This window comes from Callithrix jacchus, chromosome 5 (assembly GCF_049354715.1).
Source record: "Callithrix jacchus isolate 240 chromosome 5, calJac240_pri, whole genome shotgun sequence".
Taxonomy (NCBI): Eukaryota; Metazoa; Chordata; class Mammalia; order Primates; family Cebidae; genus Callithrix; species Callithrix jacchus.
Genome location: NC_133506.1, coordinates 57,745,005 through 57,764,674, shown reverse-complemented (window position 1 = coordinate 57,764,674; position 19,670 = coordinate 57,745,005). Strand labels below are relative to the sequence as shown.

The 19,670-nt window shown below is 50.8% G+C and overlaps 1 protein-coding gene across 21 annotated transcripts; it reads right to left on the bottom strand.

The window, feature by feature from the left end:
• Positions 1–4,576: 4,576 nt before the first annotated feature.
• On the bottom strand, positions 4,577–19,470 carry MTG2 (mitochondrial ribosome associated GTPase 2). 21 transcript variants are annotated; one of them, XM_078372050.1, is made up of 9 exons: positions 19,428–19,470; positions 15,833–15,925; positions 10,443–10,752; positions 8,559–8,706; positions 7,975–8,100; positions 7,589–7,704; positions 6,654–6,872; positions 6,155–6,293; positions 4,577–5,064 (listed from the first exon to the last, which is right to left on the bottom strand). In XM_078372050.1, the coding sequence occupies exons 3-9, from the start codon at positions 10,644–10,646 to the stop codon at positions 4,670–4,672; spliced, it is 1,347 nt and encodes a 448-aa protein (XP_078228176.1). In that variant the 5' UTR covers positions 10,647–10,752; positions 15,833–15,925; positions 19,428–19,470; the 3' UTR covers positions 4,577–4,669. The 21 variants fall into 21 exon arrangements, with proteins under 21 accessions (XP_078228176.1, XP_054111489.1, XP_078228173.1 ...); XM_054255514.2 differs by having other exon boundaries at positions 10,443–10,651; XM_078372047.1 differs by having other exon boundaries at positions 19,102–19,452.
• Positions 19,471–19,670: the final 200 nt, after the last annotated feature.

Sequence of the window (19,670 nt, the reverse complement as noted above, 5' to 3'; positions counted from 1 at the left end):
GAGAAAGGTGTGGAGTTCCCCCCAGTGAGAACAGTGTTAGAGAGAAAGGTGTGGAGTTCCCCCCCAGTGAGAACAGTGTTAGAGAGAAAGGTGTGGGTTTCCCCCAGTGAGAACAGTGTTAGAGAGAAAGGTGTGGGTTTCCCCCAGTGAGAACAGTGTTAGAGAGAAAGGTGTGGAGTTTCCCCCCAGTGAGAACAGTGTTAGAGAGAAAGGTGTGGAGTTTCCCCCCAGTGAGAACAGTGTTAGAGAGAAAGGTGTGGAGTTTCCCCCCAGTGAGAACAGTGTTAGAGAGAAAGGTGTGGAGTTCCCCCCAAAAGTGAGAACAGTGTTAGAGAGAAAGGTGTGAAGTTTCCCCCAGTGAGAACAGTGTTAGAGAGAGAGGTGTGGAGTTTCCCCCCCAGTGAGAACAGTGTTAGAGAGAAAGGTGTGGAGTTTCCCCCAGTGAGAACAGTGTTAGAGAGAAAGGTGTGGAGTTCCCCCCAGTGAGAACAGTGTTAGAGAGAAAGGTGTGGAGTTCCCCCCAGTGAGAACAGTGTTAGAGAGAAAGCTGTGGAGTTCCCCCGCCAAGTGAGAACAGTGTTAGAGAGAAAGCTGTGGAGTTCCCCCCGCAAGTGAGAACAGTGTTAGAGAGAAAGATGTGGAGTTTCCCCCCCCAAAAGTGAGAACAGTGTTAGAGAGAAAGGTGTGGAGTTCCCCCCCAGTGAGAACAGTGTTAGAGAGAAAGGTGTGGGTTTCCCCCAGTGAGAACAGTGTTAGAGAGAAAGGTGTGGAGTTCCCCCCAGTGAGAACAGTGTTAGAGAGAAAGGTGTGGAGTTCCCCCCAAAAGTGAGAACAGTGTTAGAGAGAAAGGTGTGAAGTTTCCCCCAGTGAGAACAGTGTTAGAGAGAAAGGTGTGGAGTTTCCCCCCCAAAAGTGAGAACAGTGTTAGAGAGAAAGGTGTGGAGTTTCCCCCCAGTGAGAAGTGTTAGAAAGGTGTGGAGTTTCCCCCCCAAAAGTGAGAACAGTGTTAGAGAGAAAGGTGTGGAGTTCCCCCCCAGTGAGAACAGTGTTAAGAGAGAAACGTGTGGAGTTCCCCCCAGTGAGAACAGTGTTAGAGAGACAGGTGTGGAGTTCCCCCCCAGTGAGAACAGTGTTAGAGAGAAAGGTGTGGAGTTTCCCCCCCAAAAGTGAGAACAGTGTTAGAGAGAAAGGTGTGGAGTTCCCCCCCAGTGAGAACAGTGTTAGAGAGAAAGGTGTGGAGTTTCCCCCCAGTGAGAACAGTGTTAGAGAGAAAGGTGTGGAGTTTCCCCCCCAAAAGTGAGAACAGTGTTAGAGAGAAAGGTGTGGAGTTCCCCCGCAGTGAGAACAGTGTTAGAGAGAAAGGTGTGGAGTTTCCCCCCAGTGAGAACAGTGTTAGAGAGAAAGGTGTGGAGTTCCCCCCCAGTGAGAACAGTGTTAGAGAGAAAGGTGTGGAGTTTCCCCCCAGTGAGAACAGTGTTAGAGAGAAAGGTGTGGAGTTTCCCCCCCAAAAGTGAGAACAGTGTTAGAGAGAAAGGTGTGGAGTTCCCCCCCAGTGAGAACAGTGTTAGAGAGAAAGGTGTGGAGTTCCCCCCAGTGAGAACAGTGTTAGAGAGAAAGGTGTGGAGTTCCCCCCCAGTGAGAACAGTGTTAGAGAGAAAGGTGTGGAGTTCCCCCCAGTGAGAACAGTGTTAGAGAGAAAGGTGTGGAGTTTCCCCCCAGTGAGAACAGTGTTAGAGAGAAAGGTGTGGAGTTTCCCCCCCAAAAGTGAGAACAGTGTTAGAGAGAAAGGTGTGGAGTTCCCCCGCAGTGAGAACAGTGTTAGAGAGAAAGGTGTGGAGTTTCCCCCCAGTGAGAACAGTGTTAGAGAGAAAGGTGTGGAGTTTCCCCCCCAAAAGTGAGAACAGTGTTAGAGAGAAAGGTGTGGAGTTCCCCCCCAGTGAGAACAGTGTTAGAGAGAAAGGTGTGGAGTTCCCCCCAGTGAGAACAGTGTTAGAGAGAAAGGTGTGGAGTTCCCCCCCAGTGAGAACAGTGTTAGAGAGAAAGGTGTGGAGTTCCCCCCAGTGAGAACAGTGTTAGAGAGAAAGGTGTGGAGTTTCCCCCCCAAAAGTGAGAACAGTGTTAGAGAGAAAGGTGTGGAGTTCCCCCGCAGTGAGAACAGTGTTAGAGAGAAAGGTGTGGAGTTTCCCCCCAGTGAGAACAGTGTTAGAGAGAAAGGTGTGGAGTTTCCCCCCCAAAAGTGAGAACAGTGTTAGAGAGAAAGGTGTGAAGTTCCCCCCCAGTGAGAACAGTGTTAGAGAGAAAGGTGTGGAGTTTCCCTCCAGTGAGAACAGTGTTAGAGAGAAAGGTGTGGAGTTCCCCCCCAAAAGTGAGAACAGTGTTAGAGAGAAAGGTGTGGAGTTCCCCCGCAGTGAGAACAGTGTTAGAGAGAAAGGTGTGGAGTTTCCCCCCCAAAAGTGAGAACAGTGTTAGAGAGAAAGGTGTGGAGTTCCCCCCCAGTGAGAACAGTGTTAGAGAGAAAGGTGTGGAGTTCCCCCCAGTGAGAACAGTGTTAGAGAGAAAGGTGTGGAGTTCCCCCCCAGTGAGAACAGTGTTAGAGAGAAAGGTGTGGAGTTTCCCCCCCAAAAGTGAGAACAGTGTTAGAGAGAAAGGTGTGGAGTTCCCCCCCAGTGAGAACAGTGTTAGAGAGAAAGGTGTGGAGTTTCCCCTCAGTGAGAACAGTGTTAGAGAGAAAGGTGTGGAGTTTCTCCCCCTCAAGTGAGAACAGTGTTAGAGAGAAACATGTCAGCTTTCAGGACAGGGCTGCCAAAGCTGTGTGTGTGGCAAGGAGATGTCTTGGGGCTTTTTGCAGCAAGGTAATTTCTGGGCAAACTGGCTCATACTGACTTCCCCCTCTGGAGCCCCAGCTTCAGTAAAAGGTGATGGTCTGGCCTCCGGGCAGCCTGGGAGTCAGGCCCAGATAAAGGTTTCCAGCCTCGGGGAGGCTGGGCTGGGGGCTTAGTGCAGGGGGCACCACGAGGCATCTTGAGCCTCTCCCGTAAGAGCACCTAGATGAAAGCCAGGGATAATTATGGCTCTGGCCTGGGTTGATTCCACAAAACCCTTTGTGGTGGCCTGAAAGGAAAAGCGCATAGATGCAAAACCGTCTCTGGCTTCTAGGACAGAAGGACCTTTGAAATTAGAAGACATTAAAATAAAGCTTCGGGTAAAAGGACTGTCATGTTCTCGCTGCAGATTTGATGTAAGATCAAAAGAGAATTGATGCAGAAAGCCCACCTAGTGTGCCAGGGGCACCCCAACACAGCATGCATTTTCTACAATGTGGCGTTGTCTCTCCCATAAGGGCCAAGGGTTCCCCTCTGGTCACACTTCTCTGCTTTTTTGTCCTCCACTTTTTTTTTTGAGAAAGGGTCCTGCCCTATCACTCAGGCTGGAGTACAGTGGTGCAATCACAGCTCACTGCAGCCTTGACCTTCCAGGCTCATGTGATCCTCCCACCTCAGCCTCCCAAGTTTCCCTCCACTTTCTTTCTTAGGGGCCCTCAGGGATATGTAAGAGACATGAGACTACTTGGGGGCTTCTGTGAGACAGGCAGGCTGCCAGCAGTTGAGCTGTCCTTGTCCTGTGGGCCCTTGCGATCAGACAGAAAAGATGATGCAGCTGCCTTGAGGGGCAAACACAGGCTCCCTCAGCTGCCGTCCCACCAAGGGAAGAGGCCGTCATCTCCCAGAGGGTCAGGGAAGGCTTGGCAACCGCCTGGACCTGCACAAGGGTTCTCCTCCAATCCCCAGCAAATGGAGCTGAATGGAAATTCTGCCCTACATCAGCAGGCATGAGTGTCCTTCCACTTGTCACCACACCTGCCCACATCGCATCGCCTTCTGGCAGTAATGCTGATATTCCCTGGCCCACACCCCCTTTAGTGAGCAACTCGCCATGCACACGGCAGCCCAGCCGGAATCCTGTAGCCTGGGCGGATATTGAGTGCATTCAGTCGTGAAGCCTGAGGCTCCCAGCCAGCACATGGCGGGTTTTGAAGGACAGGAAGGGGCTGGCCCTCACTGCTCTTCTCAGACGGCTGGTGCTAGAGAAAAGCACACAGCTGCACTCACCGCTCTGCCTGGACTCACGTCCTCGTCCCCACCACTGGGGGCGGCAGTGAGCCTCCCTGACACTGGTCCCGGGTTGTGTGTAGGACTGTGGGGCGTACCCAACCCCAGTGTGGATCCAGAGGTCTCCCTCTGCAGCAAGCCGCGGAGTCTGGAAGGGCCCTGTGCTAAGGCCGCTCTGCCCTGCTGACCTGGGGCTCCGGCTGTGTGGTTATGCTGAGCTCCCCCGAGAGTCTATGCATGCGCTGCGGAGACCTGGGTCAGCAGCAGGGCCACTGTGGCGTGGGCACCCCAACACCTCATTAGGGGTGTTAATCAGCACAGATGAGTCAGCTGGCTATCACTTGGTGCACACGGACAAGTGCAGGAAATCCAGGAGGGCAGGGGGCACAGAATGCTCCCCTACCTGAGGACAACCCAGGCCGGCAGGTGGGGCCCCTGAGAGCTAAAAGCACCACAACTCCGCCATGTCCACAAGGCACTTTCTTTATGCATTCGAAGCCACAGAGTTCACACTCAGGTTTGCTCGGCCAGAGGCCCAAAAGTCACCCGCTCTGCCGCAGCTACCACCTGAGCGGCTTGCAGCCCTGGCCCAGCTTGGCCTCCATGTAGGCGTCATACAGCACCTTTAGGTGCAGCAGCAGCTGCTCCAGGTTCTCACCGGTCACCGCCGACAGTGCGATGACCTCCTGCCCCATGTGATCCCGGAGCTGGGACAGATTGGCTTGGGCTTCAGGGAGGTCAATCTTATTTGCGACGATTGCGTGGGGCCTCTCAGATAGGCCCTCTTCGTACATCTCCAGTTCGTATTTTAAATCGTCCACTTGAGTCCACGGCTCAGGCAGAGAAAGATCCACCACGAACAAGAGAAAGCAGCAGCGCTCAATGTGCCTGAGGAAGGCGGACCCCAGGCCCCTGTTCTGGTGGGCGCCTCGTATGAGGCCAGGGATGTCGGCCACTGCAGGGAAGACAGGCACACAGGGTCACTACTGGTCCCACCCAGCACCAAGTGCGCCTTCCACCTCAAGTCTGGGAGGGGAGGCCTGGAGCCCACCATGGAGGCTGGATTTCCTGAGCTCTAACACTTTCCTTTCAAGGAATGGCTTGAACTGAAGCCATCTGATCATCCGTGTGATTCACTGGACTAACTGCCAGCCAAGGAATTGAATGCTCTGTGATGGCTGGGAGACCAGCACGATGATGGATCTGTCTAGCAGGAGACACTTAACCCCTTCTTATCTTTCCAGCTTCAAATGAGATTCAAAAAAAGGAAAATGGCTTCCTGCACCCTACTAATAATTTGATTACTGATAGAAATTACTAGAGAGTACTCTGCAGATATAAAGTGCCGTACGAATAACCTCACCAGCAGGCTACTTTTAATGGGTATGTTGTTTTCTGGGAAGAAGTTTTATTCTTTCAAATGGCACAGGAAAGCTTTGAAGCCACGTGTTGTGACGGTGCTGAGCCTCCACAGATGAAAGCGAGGGACAAACCGAGTGGGAAGAAATAATGTCCTCAGGCTGAAATTTCAACTCAGGTTTCTAAACCGTAACTGACAGATGCCCAGGGGGATGGGGTGGGAACCTAATTTTCATAGAGAACAGGCTGATTAAAATTGTATAAATTAAAGCCAGGCCCAGTGGCTCATGCCTGTAATCCCAGCACTTTGGGAGGCTGAGGTGGGCAGATCACTTGAGATCAGGAGTTGGAGACCAGCCAGGCCAACATAGTGAAACCCCGTCTCTACTAAAAACACAAAAAATTAACTGGGCGTGATGGCATATGCCTGTAATCCCAGCTACTCAGGAGGCTGAGGCAGGAGAATCACTTGAATATAGGGGGTGGAGGTTGCAGTGAGCCGAGATTATGCCACTGTACTCCAGCCTGGGTGACAGAGTGAGACTCCATTAAAAAAAAAAAAAATTGTTTAAATCAGGAAAACCTATGCTACATTTTAAATGGAAAGCTAAATTTAAGAGCCACGTGATTATTTTTCTGAATTACATCATTAAGTCTAACCTGTGAGAGATTTCTGGAAGTTCTACCTGCTATTTGTTGGTGGCCTTCATAGTGGACGATCCCGACGTGGGGCTTCAGGGTGGTGAATGGGTAGGAGGCCACGGCAGGTCTGGCATTTGAAAGGGCCCGGAGAAGTGAGGATTTCCCGGCATTGGGGAATCCCACCTAGGAGAGAGAGGGAAGATGGTGGCGTGGCCCTCAGCAGCTGGGGAATCCCACCTCGGGGAGAGAGGGAAGATGGTGGTGTAGCCCTCGGCAGCTGGGGAATCCCACCTGGAGGAGAGAGGGAAGATGGTGGCATGGCCCTCGGCAGCACCTGTGTTAGTGCGGTCTGTAACTAACTTGATTCGTGGGAGGATTTCAGGACTGCGGGATTCACAAGGGTGACCAAGTCAGCATTGTCCTCATAGGAAAACTGTGAGCCGCACAGCTGTTCTCTTCTTGGCCACTGGCAAACCCCCATGGAGAACAGGGATTTTCTAGAGTTCAATGTGTACAGATGCTGTTGGCAGAGGGGACACTTACCATCCCAGCGTGGGCCACCGTCTTCAGCTCCAGGTGGAGAACTCGCTGCTGTCCTGGCTGTCCAGGGGTGCAGGTCACAGGGGCACGGTTGTCGTTGGCCAGGAAGAAGCGGTTGCCTTTCCCTCCTGCCCCTCCCAGTGCGGCAATGTACTCATCACCCAGGTGAGCCAGGTCAGCCACAACTCTGTTTCCCTCCTTCACCAGCGTGCCCACGGGGACCTGGGAAACAGTAGGCGCTCATCAGCTGAGCTGTATGAGCAGTGAGGAAAGGCGGCCGTAACTCTCCTGAAGCAAGCGCTAAGGGAAGACAACAAGAGTGGACTGTGCCCGCTGGCGGCTGCCAGTTTAGGAATGGGGTGGTGCAGCCCCACCCCACTCACCTCCGCTAACAGCCCTGGAATATAAGAAAAAGGTCCCAGTGCTCCAGGGATTTCATGGGGCTGGGTACACACCCTTCTAACTGCACAAAGGGCTTTTGCAAATAGTGTTTCCAAAACATTAGCGTGAACGGAAGCAACCGGAACAAAACAGCTAATCTAAGAGAAGAGTGAACTTCACTGGCAAAAAAGATGCCCAGGTCCGCTGGGTGGCAGTGGCCTCCTCAGTCAGAGGGTGGCTCATGGCGCCAGAGATGGAGGAAGTGTGGACGCTGTGGGCTCCAGATTCTAAGAGAATCATTTCATGAGTTTTCGCTAGGTGACATGCACATCGCGGGACCCTGGTACAAATGCCTGTCTGGGGTTTGCTTTGGGGGCGGGGCTGCTGTCTGGGGTTTGCTTTGGGGGCAGGGCTGCTTTCCCACTGCCGCTGCCTCCATTTGCACTGCACTGTTTCCTGGCTGTGGGCATCAAGTCACAGGGGTCTCCTGGGTGGCCCCAGGAGCCAAATGATCCAGAACAACAGGGACAGGGCCAGCTCTGGCAGCCTCGGCTCACCTGGATGTAGAGGACAGCGCCACTGCGCCCGAAGCAGTTTTTACTGCCGCCATCTTCTCCATTGAAACCCTGGTACCTTGACAGGACCGATGATAGGGACTTGACTTGCTGATCAACTAAAGTGAGAACAAGAGTCTCAGTCCCTTTAAGACAGCCATGGCCTACTGCTAACATCTGTGTGTCCCTTTTAAGAACCTTAAAAATGCGTATGGAAGCATGGAGTGAGGCTGCGGCAGAAGTCACAAAACCAGCAACATGACTTTTTAAAAGTGAACTTCTTATTTTCCTTCCAAAAGTGCTATCATTTCTGAAAATTTTTAAATTACTAATTTTTTAAAGTGGCTACATCCTAGGATTCTGCTGTGAACGCCTCGCCCTCAGCTCACCGTCGCGCTTGTGCCAAGTGAGTGGGAAAACCACCAGCACCTGGCAGCACCCGCGGCAGCCACCGCACAGCCTCATGCTCTCACGCGGCCAGCACGTCAGGTGCCCAGACAGGAAACACTGTGCTCCTGAAATCAGAAAACAAGATGAAACGTGCTCGAAGCTGCTTCTGTGTGCGTGCTGTTTATGGACATCCGTGTATTGTATAAAAATGACATCCAGATGTCAGGGGTCTTGGTTTTCTTAAGGCAGGGTCTCCCTGTCAGCCAGGATGGAGTGCAGGGAGCTCACTGCAGCCTCCACCTCCTGGGCTCAAGCGATCTCCATGCCCCAACCCCACGTAGCTGGGACTATCAGTGTGTGCCATCACATCTGGTTATTTTTTTTTTTTTTTAAGAGACAGGGTCTCACTATGTTGCCTAGGCTTGTCTCAAACTCCTGGGCTCAAGTGATCCTCAGCCTCCCAAAATGCTGGGATTACAGGTATGAGCCACTGCACCTGCCCATACATCAGGTTTTCAGTTCAAATGCACATGCAGACTCAGGCCCCTCCCCAAGTCCGCCCGTGGACCCCCAGGGCACCTGCCTCTCAGAATGACATGCCCGCCATTGCCTCCGTCCCCTCCATCAGGGCCTCCAAACTCCTTGCGGGGCTCACTGTGGAAGCAGCTTGCCCCGGCGCCTCCGTTTCCTCCACAGACAAGCACTCTCCGACAGTCCACAAAACACCTTTTCTACAGAAAGCACAAGCATCCCACGTCATCTCAGCACTTGAGGGCCTTTCAAGAGACCACACATCCATTTGAGAGGTACTTCTATCTGTGACAGTCTATTAAAATTAGAGGTTAATGACACTAACATGGCTAATCTCTTCTAAAATTCAAAGATAAAGCAGCTCCCAGCAGTCGGCAGCATTTGTAGACAGAGGTAAACCCACAATGCAGACTAAGTATTCTGTATGGACCCACACTTCAAAAGATTCAGCACTTCTTATTCTGGGTGAGACTAACTTAAAAACAAACCAAAACCCAGCATTTCTAACCTAAAACACCTACATCTTGTTTATGAAATATTCATTAAATAATGTGTCTTTCCATTCCAAAAAAAAACCATTCCTGAAATAGTAGAACCTTACTCTCAAAGTTCTAATTTCCCAGGATGCCATAGAGAAACGGAGTTAGAGTCGTGCCTGCACAATTGCCAGGCTTTCGACTCTGAACAGAGTATTTTCTGGGGCCTGAAGCAAACAAGGCTCACTGTAAAAACCTAGTGATGCAAACAGAACCCCTTGCTGTAAAAACCTAGTGATGCAAACAGAGCCCCTTGCTGGAGGGAAAGCTGATCTCGAGGTCATTGAGGTAGGTGCAGTCTGGTTGAAGAGAGAGAACTAACCAGGTTACTGTTCACTACACAGCAGCTCTGACCACAGAAGGGTCAACTCCCTCGGCCCAGGGTGCTGCAGCCTCACCACACCCTGGGGTGGGCGCCTGGTTTCTGCCACGTGCACAGACAGACGCACCACACCCAACAGCCACCCAGGCCTGCTGCTTCTGCACTCCCATCCAATATTCCTCAAATGCATCTTTTTTTTTCTTTTAAAAGAAAATACACAAACATTTTAAGGTTCTTTGGCACCACCATGTGGAAAAGCCATGAACTGCGACTTCCAAATCTCAACCTGTAATGTCCCCCAGACAGGGAGGACCACACCTAGACTCGCCTTCTCTTCTGGGGATGAAGCAGGCCTGTGCGACACCTCAGCTATTTGAGCACACTTCCCGCCACAGCGGCTTTTCCCCTGAAGTGCAGTTTGCCCCAGTGATGCTTATCTGTAGCCCCTCCATTCAGGAGGAATGAAGTAAGTCATAAACTTGCATTTTCTTGAATTTACTAGAGAGAATCATGTTTCAAATAGGAGGTTTTGGTAAACAGAACAAGAAAAACTTGTAAGGCTTAAAGAACAGAAAGTCTATTTCCTCCATTTGTTATTTATTAATTTTTAGTAGAGATGGGTTTTCACCAGGCTGGTCTCGAATTCCTGACCTCAAGTGATCTGCCTGCCTCAGCTTCCCAAAGGGTTGAGATTACAAGCATGAGCCACCGCGCCTGGCCCCCGATGGGTTTTAAATTAAGAAACAGCCACATATATTAAAGGATATATGTAATATACATGTAAGATACCCAGGCTCATGGCAAAATGAGCAGCCTATACAATGGCTCTCCAAGCACTCAGCGCCTCTCCCAGACTGCTGGGATTTGCTGAGTGTGGGACTTAGCACACAGGCCTGCATTTCACCCCATCATTTTCAAGAAGCTCCACGTGCCCCCATCAGTAACATCATCAACTAATATCAACAGAGATGAGATCAAGAGGAGGACCCGAAAGTACCCCCTGTACTTTCTGAGGAGTGGACAGGAAGCTGCTCTACTCCCAGGGCAGACCTGGGGCCTCTAACCTCAGAAGTCTCACCAGCTTTTTCTCAGAGAGTGGCTTCTTTCCCGGGAGCTCCTGATGCTTGACGAGGTCCGCACAGCTGACTGAGAGCAGCCTGGGAGAAACCTGCCGTGGTGGTGGCTGGCTGGGCTTGAGGCCAGCCTGCGTGGACGAAGCCCAGTGCCCCATGCCCTCAAACATGGTCCTCGATCTTGCTGAGAAAAGCCTGGCAGGTGTCATGGCCCCTACAGAAGTCGGATTGGCAAAATGAGATACTTGGTTGAATCCTGGGCATGAAACAGAAACTAAAGAGGAGGGCCCCACGCAGCAGCCTCAGCGCCTGTTTCTGAAACAAACAAGTGAACTGATGAATCCGATGTTCCTGGGCACTCACCCTCTCTGCCCTGACCCAGTCAGCCCATCTGTGACTCAGGACTGGGCTTTCTGTGCAAAGGATGTAAAACATTAAATTGCCCACAACACTAGACACGCCCTCATGAATATCAAGTATCCGCTCAACGAAAATATTAAAAAGGAAACTGAACTGCAAGTCAAAACTTCTTGAAAATAAAGACGCCCATTCATTCAAATATTATTAATCAAATATTAATTATTAAGTGGGTCATCTCAGGCAATTTTAAAGATAAATAGGAACACAAAAAAAATAGTAAACACGGGTCATAGCAGCTAAGCATCCAGGCTCTGGAAACCAAGTCTCAGGGATGGCCACGCACCTGTGTAGCCTCAGCCTCCTCAGCTGCAAGGACACTCGTACTTAGGATGCAGAGCTGTAAGGACAGGGCTGGGGGTGAGGACGGGCTGAGCGATCCACATGGCTAGACAACGGTGGATCGCTGTCGCACTAGGAGAATGAGAAGCAGATGCTTGGCCTCTGCTCCTGGCTCCTGACACAAAGTGCTCAGAACACTGGTAATTTCCTGAGTGATGGGGGTGACCGGAGTGCCTGACACAAAGCTCCTAAATCCCTTAGACTTCCCAAGTGAAAGAATAGTCTTCCGTTCTAAAGAGGCACCTCTTGGTGGGCTCCTGGATGGCCTTGGGACAGGGCTGGTCATCATAAAGATGGAAACACGATGAGAAGCCTGGACCTTTCAGCCCCACCGCCCCCATCCAAAAAGGGGAGAGGGGCTGGAAGCTGAATTCATAAGTGACCATGTCTCCAGGATGAGGCCTCCATGGAAATCCTTCAACTAGGGGCCCTGGAAAGCTTTCGGTTCGGTGATCACATACTGTGCTGTAAGGGCAGACACACAACCTCCAAGGGACAAAGGCTCCTGTGCTCCAGGCCTCGCCTGTGCCTCTCCTCACCCAGCTGCCCGCCTCTGCCTCCTGTGGCATCCTTTATAGTAAACTGGCAATGCCTTCCTCAGTTCTGTGAGCCACTACAGCAAATTATCAAACCTGAAAGGGTTGCAGGAACCCCCAATGTATAGCCAAGATGAACAGAAGTGTGGGTGCCCTGAAATTCGCATCTGAAGAGGGAGGTGGTTTGGTGTGACTGAGCCCCTAACCCCAGGGTCCGTGAAAACCATGGCAGGGTCAGACTGAACTGAATTGTAGGGTGCCTGGTGGGATTTGGAGAGGACTGGTGAATTATAGGATGCCTGGTGGTATTTGAAGAGGACTGCTGAACTGTAGGATGCCTGGTGATATCTGGAGGGGACTGGTGAGTTACAGGGTGCCTGGTGGTATCTGGAGGGGACTGGTGAATTACAGGATGCCTGGTGGTATCTGGAGAGGACTGGTGAATTGTAGGGTGCCTGGTGGTATCTGGAGGCGACTGGTGAACTGTAGGATGCCTGGTGGTGTCTGGAGGGAACTGGAGAATTATAGGGTGCCTGTTGGCATCTGGAGGGCACTCGTGAATTGTAGGATGCCTGGTGGTATCTGGAGGGGACTGGTGAATTGTAGAATGCCTGGTGGTGTCTGGAGGGGACTGGTGAATTATAGGATGCCTGGTGGAGTCCAAAGGGGACTGGTGAATTACAGGGTGCCTGGTGGTATCTGGAGAGGACTGGTGAATTGTAGGATGCCTGGTGGTATCTGGAGGGGACTGGTGAATTGTAGGATGTCTGGTCGTATCTGGAGGGGTCTGGTGAATTGTAGGATGCCTCGTGGTGTCTGGAGGGCACTGGAGAATTGCAGGGTGCCTGGCGGTATCTGGAAGGGAATGGTGAATTGTAGGATGCCTGCTGGTGTCTGGAGGGAACTGGTGAATTATAGAACGCCTGGTGGTGTCTGGAGGGGACTGGTGAATTATAGGGTGCCTGGTGGTATCTGGAGAGGACTGGTGAATTGTAGGATGCCTGGTGGTGTCTGGAGGGGACTGGTGAATTACAGGGTGCCTGGTGGTATTTGGAGAGGACTGGTGAATTGTAGGATGCCTGGTGGTGCCTGGAGGGGACTGGTGAATTGTTGGTGTGGCAAACCCATACTTTTGATGCCTGATGGTGGTGTGGGTGGAAACAGATCCCCACAGCGACAGAGCTGGCAGAGCTGCAGACTCTAAGTGCCAGCTACTGTCACTCTCGAAGCCTCATTTCAGCGGTCACTCGTGCATTCAGCCACTCATGGCAAATAGCTATCCTGCAGGTGCCAAGGGCACAGTGAGGAAGTTGGCGACCCTGCCTTCTAGTAGAGGACAGCCCTTCTCCCTTCACCACGAGCACAAACACCGCCTGCTCCCCGAGCCCCCCATTCTTCAGCGGGTCCCGCAGGACAAACCTTACAAGGCGCTCCCCCCCATCCTGAGTATGAGAGACACATACAGAAAGGATCCCTGGTGCACGGCTGAAAACTTGCCACGAGGCCAGTGTGGGAACACGAGGGGACACTGCCTGCCTCCTTCCTCAAGGCAGCTTGGATGCATCGGTCTCACTCCTCCAAAAAGGGGTCACCTCCTTTCGGGGGGGGTCACTCCCTCTGTGGGGTCCTTCGTTATTCTGCTTTAATTCTGAGGCAATCACAGTTACAATACAAAGAACTTTCTCCTGAATCACTTGAGTCAGTTGCTGACCAGACTTCCCTGCACCCAGAACATTCCATGTGTGTTTCCCTGAGACCGGCTATGACCAGCAGCCCCTCCTCAGGCCCTCCCACATGAGCCCCGGTCCCAGCAGCGCCTCTCCCCGCAGGAAAGTCTGCGTCCCAATCCCCGCTGCCTGCAGCTGCCGCGCCTCCTTTGGCTCTTTGGGCTGGAAGGTTCTTCAGCCTCTCCTGAGGCCTGGACCGCCCCTGACACCTGGGAAGTGGCAGGCCAGCTGCGTGCAGGACGTCCTTGTTTCCAGTTCAGCACTCTGGGGTCATTCTAATTTTCTCTTGTGGTCTTGGTCACTCCATTCTCTGCCTATAAGAAACTGGGCCTCCATGCTCTTTAAGACGTGTGGAGCTGCTCAAGCCGTACTGTGATGGGCCATCAGCGCCACCTCCCTGCTCCACACAGGTGCTCTCATTCCCCAACTGACCAAGCCACCATGTTGGGCCACCTCTCCATGGGACACCTCCCCTTGTTACCCTTCCTGTGAATATATTTTAAAGGACCGCTGATTTTGAGATGAGTTTAGATTTGTGGACACGGTGCAAAGGCATCCTCGCAGACTTTCTCCCCAGTGTCCCCGGCAGCCACACCTGTGTGGCCGCCGCTGGCGCACTGCTGCTGAGTGCCAGGTGGGGCTTGGGGTCAGCGGTTTCCCAAGAGCACCCTTCTTCTCTTCCGGGACGCAGGCCAGGATCCACACTACTTTAAACCAGCAGGTAGTGATATTTTCAAGTGCATGAAGAAAAAAGGTACTAAGGCATTCCATACCTAGGGAAAGTATCTTTCAGAAAGGAAGGTGAAATAAAGATTCTCAGGTGGTAGAAAACCAAGACAGTTTATTGCTAATATCCCTGCTGAATAAGGAATGCCCAAGAAAGTTCCTCAGGTTGAAGGAAAATGATACTGGAGGGAAGCCTGGTTCTTGCAGAGGGAAGGGAGAGCCACGGAAATGGTAAGTACAAGATGCCACCGTTTTCCTCTTAAGAGTTCTTCAGTATGTATGACTGTAGACAAAGGACACTGTTTAGTGGGCTTCCACTTTGCACAGAGGTAATGCACAATGAAAAGGTCAGCAGGGGATTAAAGGGACCCAGATGACAGCAAGGCCTCCTGTTTCTGGGATGGACACAGCATTAACTCTAAGCAGACAGTGAAGGCTAGGTGTACAGACTGGAAGCTCCCGAGCAATGACCAACACACAATCCAAAGACACAGATCCGGAAAGCCCACAGATACGTGAAATGCTGAGAACTATCCCAACAACGGGAAGAAAAAGAACAAAAGAACAGAACATCGAGGGGACACGTGGGAAACAACACTGAAAGTGTGAGTAGTTTCATTAAACGGTATGTTCACAGATTCCAAGCGAAAGGCAGAGGTTGACAAAGTGGGTTAAAAAGAGCCAGCTGGTTCCTGGCTGTAATCTCAGTACTGTGGGAGGCCAAGGTAGAAGGATCTCTTGAAGGTACGAGTTTGAGACCAGCCTGGGCAAAACAGCAAGACCCTCATTTCTACCAAAAGAAAAAAAATTAGCTGGGCCCAGTGGCACCCCTGTGGTTCTAGCTACTTGGGAAGCTAAGGTGGGAGGATCGCTAGAGCCCATGAATTCAAAGCTGCATTCCAGCCTGAGCAACAGAACGAGAGAATGTTTTGAGACAGGGTGTCTCAAAAAAAAAAAAAAACCTCAAACTGGAGTGCAGTGATGTAATCACAGCTCATTACAGCCTTGACCTCCCGTACTAAAGCGATCCTCTTGCCTCAGCCGCCTTAGTAGCTGGGACTGCAGGTAAGTGCCACTGTGCTTGACAAATTTTTTAAAAGTTTTTTTTTGCAGAGATGGGGGTCTCCCGGTTACGTAGGCTGGTTTCAAATTCCTGGGCTCAAGCGATCCTTCTGTCTTGGCCTCCCAAAGTGCTGAGATTACAAGCAGAGCCACCACAACTGCCCTGAGACCCTTTGTCTAAAAATAGAAAAATAAAACAGTAAAAACGTCAAGTCTAAACAATACTATCAAAATATTTATCAAGTTGACATTTATATAACAGTACATCCAACAACTGTAAAATATACACTATCTTCCGGTGCACGTGGAACATTCACCAAAGCAGAGCATACAATGCATCACAAAAGAAGCCTCAAAACACTGAAGTCGTGTACACTCAGCCCTGTACACTCAGCCCCCCGCATCTGTGGAGTCAACAAACCTCAGGGAGAGAGTATCCGAAAAACAAAAAAACAATAACAATACAACAACCTTTTTAATTAAAAAAAAAATAAAGTACAACAACTATATACACAGTATTGATATTATATTGTAGTATAAATAATCTAGAGATTATTTAACATATACAGAAAGGCTGGCTCATACCTGTAATCCCAGCAATTTGGGAGGCGAAGGTGGCAGGATCACTTGAGGCCAGGAATTTGAGAACAGCCTGGGCAAAATAGTGAGACCTTGTCTCTACCAAAAAAATAAAATAAAAATAAAGAAAGAAAATTAGCTGGGCATGGTGGTGCACACCTATAATACCAGCTACTTAGGAGGTTAAGGTGGGAGGATCACTTAAGCCCAGAATTAGAGGCTGCAGTGAGCCATGATCACACCACTGCACTCCAGCCTGGGTGACAGAGCTCCTGACTGGGGGGGAAAAACAGTATATGAAGGATGCGTGTAGCTTACATGCAAATAATACTCCATTTTATATCAGGGACATGAGCAACCTCCAACCAATCCCCCTCAAATATCAACCATAGGGTCTATTCTCTAACTAGAATTAAACTGAAAGTCAATAGCTAGAAAATATCTAGGAAAATCCCAAATATCTGCAAATTAAACAAGCTTCTTCTAAATAATCCATAGGTCAAAGAAGAAATCAAAAGAGAAATTAGAAAATGTTTTGAACTGAATGACAATGAAAATGCAAAACACCAGAATTTAAGAGATGCAGCTGCAGCTGTGTTTAGAAGGAAACTTACAGCTCTAAAGGTTACCTTGGTAAAGAAGAAAGAGCTAAAATCAGTAACCTAAGGTCCAAATCAAGACACCAGAAAGAGCAAAGCAAGCCCGAAGTGAGAAGGAGAAGGATAATACATAGCAGAAATAAACAAAGAAATAGACAGATAATAAAATGTAACGGAAAAAAACAGGCTCGCTGAAAAGCCACGCTCTAACACAGCTCTAGCTAGCCTGGTCAGGAAACCTGGAGAGCACAAATCTCCACTGCCAGGAATGTTAAAAGGATTATTTTCAACACACCTTACAGAAAGAAAAAGGAGGAGAGAACACTAGTAACAACTTCATGCCAGCAAATTCAATCACGACTCAACTTACGTAAAATAAACAAATTTCTTGAAAAATGCAACTTATTAAAGAAACACAAGAATAAACAATCTAAAATAGCCCTGTATGTACTCAAGAAGTTAAATTTGTTATAAAAGAACACTCCCGGCCAGGCGCGGTGGCTCACGACTGTAATCCCAGCAGTTTGGGAGGCCAAACAGGTGGATCATTAGGTCGAGTTCCAGATCGGCCTGGCCAAAATGGTGAAACCCCGTCTCAACTAAAAATACAAAAATTAGCCAGGCGTGGTGGCATATGCCTGTAGTCCTGGCTACTCAGGAGGCTGAGGCTTGAACTCGGGAGGTGGAGGCTCGCTGAGCTAAGATTGTACCACTGCACTACAGCCTGAGCAACAGAGCGAGACTCTATCTAAAAAAAAAAAAAAAAAAAAAAGTTGTATTTTTAACTTTCAGCTGCAAACAACTGTATATTAAAATTAAGAAAAACACCCATTTATGGTAGTGCCAAACACAAAAAGTACCTGAAAATAATTTCACAATAGACCTTCAAAACTCCACCTCTCTACTTGCAAAGTACTGTTCTAAGTATTTTTCAGGGATTAACTCATTCAGTCCTCATAAAACTCTGTGAAGAAAATACTTCATCCTTATTTTAAAGTTGGGGAAACTGAGGCAGACTCACCCAAGAGCTATCAGATGGGAAGGGTCAGGGGTGGAGCATGAAAGCAGGTTGGGGAAAAAACACAACCCGGGCTCATCAAGACAAGCACAGTCACCGCTCAGCCTGCTGGAACGCTGCACCACCCAGCCCGGATATTCTGGAACCCAGGCTTCCTGATGCTGGTGACACGGAACCTGAAGGAGATGAACTGCAGAGAAGGCTGCAAAGCCAACCAGAGACCTGAACTCGGAATCTCGCCTCATCTGCTTCCTCCTTTTTGCCCTTTCAATTTCTCTTTGGAGACCTGATGTTGCCCTCCCTTGCCAGATGAACAAATTCCACTGTTTCACGCTGCTCTTCCGTGTCTTTATTCCTTCTAACAAGGCTGTCCTTGAGCTGTCCAGTATAGTATCCACAGGCCACATGGGGCCATTAGGCTAAAATTAAGTAAAATGTGAAAACTCAGTCCCTCAGGCCACATCTAAGTGCTCATAGCCACATGTCAACAGTGGGTACCATATGGGACAGTACAGATGAGAACACTGCCCTCAGCACAGACAGGGCTTTTTTTAGACAAGAGTCTCACTCTGTTGCTCAGGCTGGAGTGCAGTGGCAGGATCTCACCTCCCTGCAACCTTTGCCTCCTGGGTTCAAGCAATTCTCGTGCCTCAGCCTCCCAAGAAGCTGGGATTACAGGCACCCACCACCACACTCAGCTAATTTGTGTGTGTGTATGTGTATATACATATTTTGGGGGGGAGGGAGTTTTGCTCGAGTTGCCCAGGCTGGAGTGCACTGGCAGGATCTCAGCTCACTGCAACCTCCGCCTCATGGAGGCGAGGTTGATCCACCCGCCTCAGCCTCCCGAGTACCTGGGATTACACATGCCCACCACCATGCCCAGCTCAATTTTGTATTTTTAATAGAGACAGGGTTTCATCATGTTGGCCAGGCTGGTCTTGAACTCTCGACGTCAGGATGATCCACCTGCCTCGGTCTCCCAGTGAGATTACAGGCGTGAGACACCCGCCCGGCACTGACTCTTCACTTTACACTTTTTATGCCCATCTAAAGCAGAGGAGGCTGAAAGTCAGAGAGGCTAAATCACTTGCCCAAAGTGACAGTGTCCTCTGGCCCCCAGCTGTTGGTGACACCTGAATTTTACGGCAGGAGTCTTCCCACTGAGATTCGAATAAACATAGACTTCCCAGAGGACTAAGGCCAGGATAATTTCAAAGGAATCCATTTTCTGCTCCTCAACTTTTGCTATGTTCTCTCTGCTAAAACAGAACTGCCTGAGGAGGAACTTGTGTTTAAAACAACTGACTTCTACTTTCCCGTCCCCCTTTCACAGTGGGTCCTCCCCTTTACAAAAGGTATTCTCCAGCGACACTGCCCAACAAGCCCCTCCGATTCCCATCCACAGGTCTGTGTGAACACCATTCCTCGGTATCTAGAGCTACGAGAACGTAAAACGGGAACAGAACGGACAACCCCGTCTCACTGGGCAAAAGCCACCCGCAGACAGTGAACTCTCTGGAAACGCGCCTCCCGGAGGCGCGTTTACAATACACAACTTTTTATCACCCAAATGCACACATATTTATGTTGTCCCGTGCGAGTGTACACGACCAATCATCACTTTAACATTCCAGAGGAAAATGTTTAGTACTTACAGCCCTGGATCAAGGCAAATTCCTAAACAACTTGCCTCGGAATTCACACGCGGCACCCATCCCTGTGACAGCAGCACCCGGGTGGCCGACAGCACCTCCGACCCCAAAACGCGGTTCTGCGGGAGAGCGGAGCGGAGAAGGACCGGGGAGCACGGCGCCGCTCCCCACCGCCCGGGTTCGCAGACCGGCAGCGCTCCAGTCCTCTCGGCTCCTAGGCCGGGCCTCTCCCGCTCCCAGCGCCCCGGTGCCCCGCGGTCCAAGCCGAGGCCCCTCCTCACGCCCAAGCCACGTCCGCCCCCGGGGCCCCGCGTCCACCGCGCCCTCACCTGCTCGGGAGAGCGCGTCACTTCCGGGGCATCGCAGGCGGCCGACCCCTTCCGGTGCCTCTAGGCCCCGGCTGCCCCGCGCTTCCCAAGTGCGCAGCTGCGGAAGAGGAGCCGGCGGACCCCGGAGAGGACTTTGTCCCCGTGAGCGGGCGCCAAGAGGAATAGCGGGAGGGCAGCAGAGCGCTCAGCTGTAGCCGCGCTTCTCGCCGGCGCCCTCGCTGCCGGAGCCCTGGGACAGCCGCC

Excerpts from the sequence above, each read along its gene's own strand:
- MTG2 (XM_035299095.3), bottom strand. The coding sequence starts at position 19,161 with ATGGGTGCCGCGTGTGAATTCCGAG. Across the intron at positions 15,926-19,136 it reads TGCCGCGTGTGAATTCCGAG|AGACAAGGTCTCACTATTTT; the intron begins GCAAGTTGTTTA and ends TTTTTTTGGTAG. Across the intron at positions 6,294-6,653 it reads CGGTGGCCCACGCTGGGATG|GTGGGATTCCCCAATGCCGG; the intron begins GTAAGTGTCCCC and ends TCTCTCTCCTAG.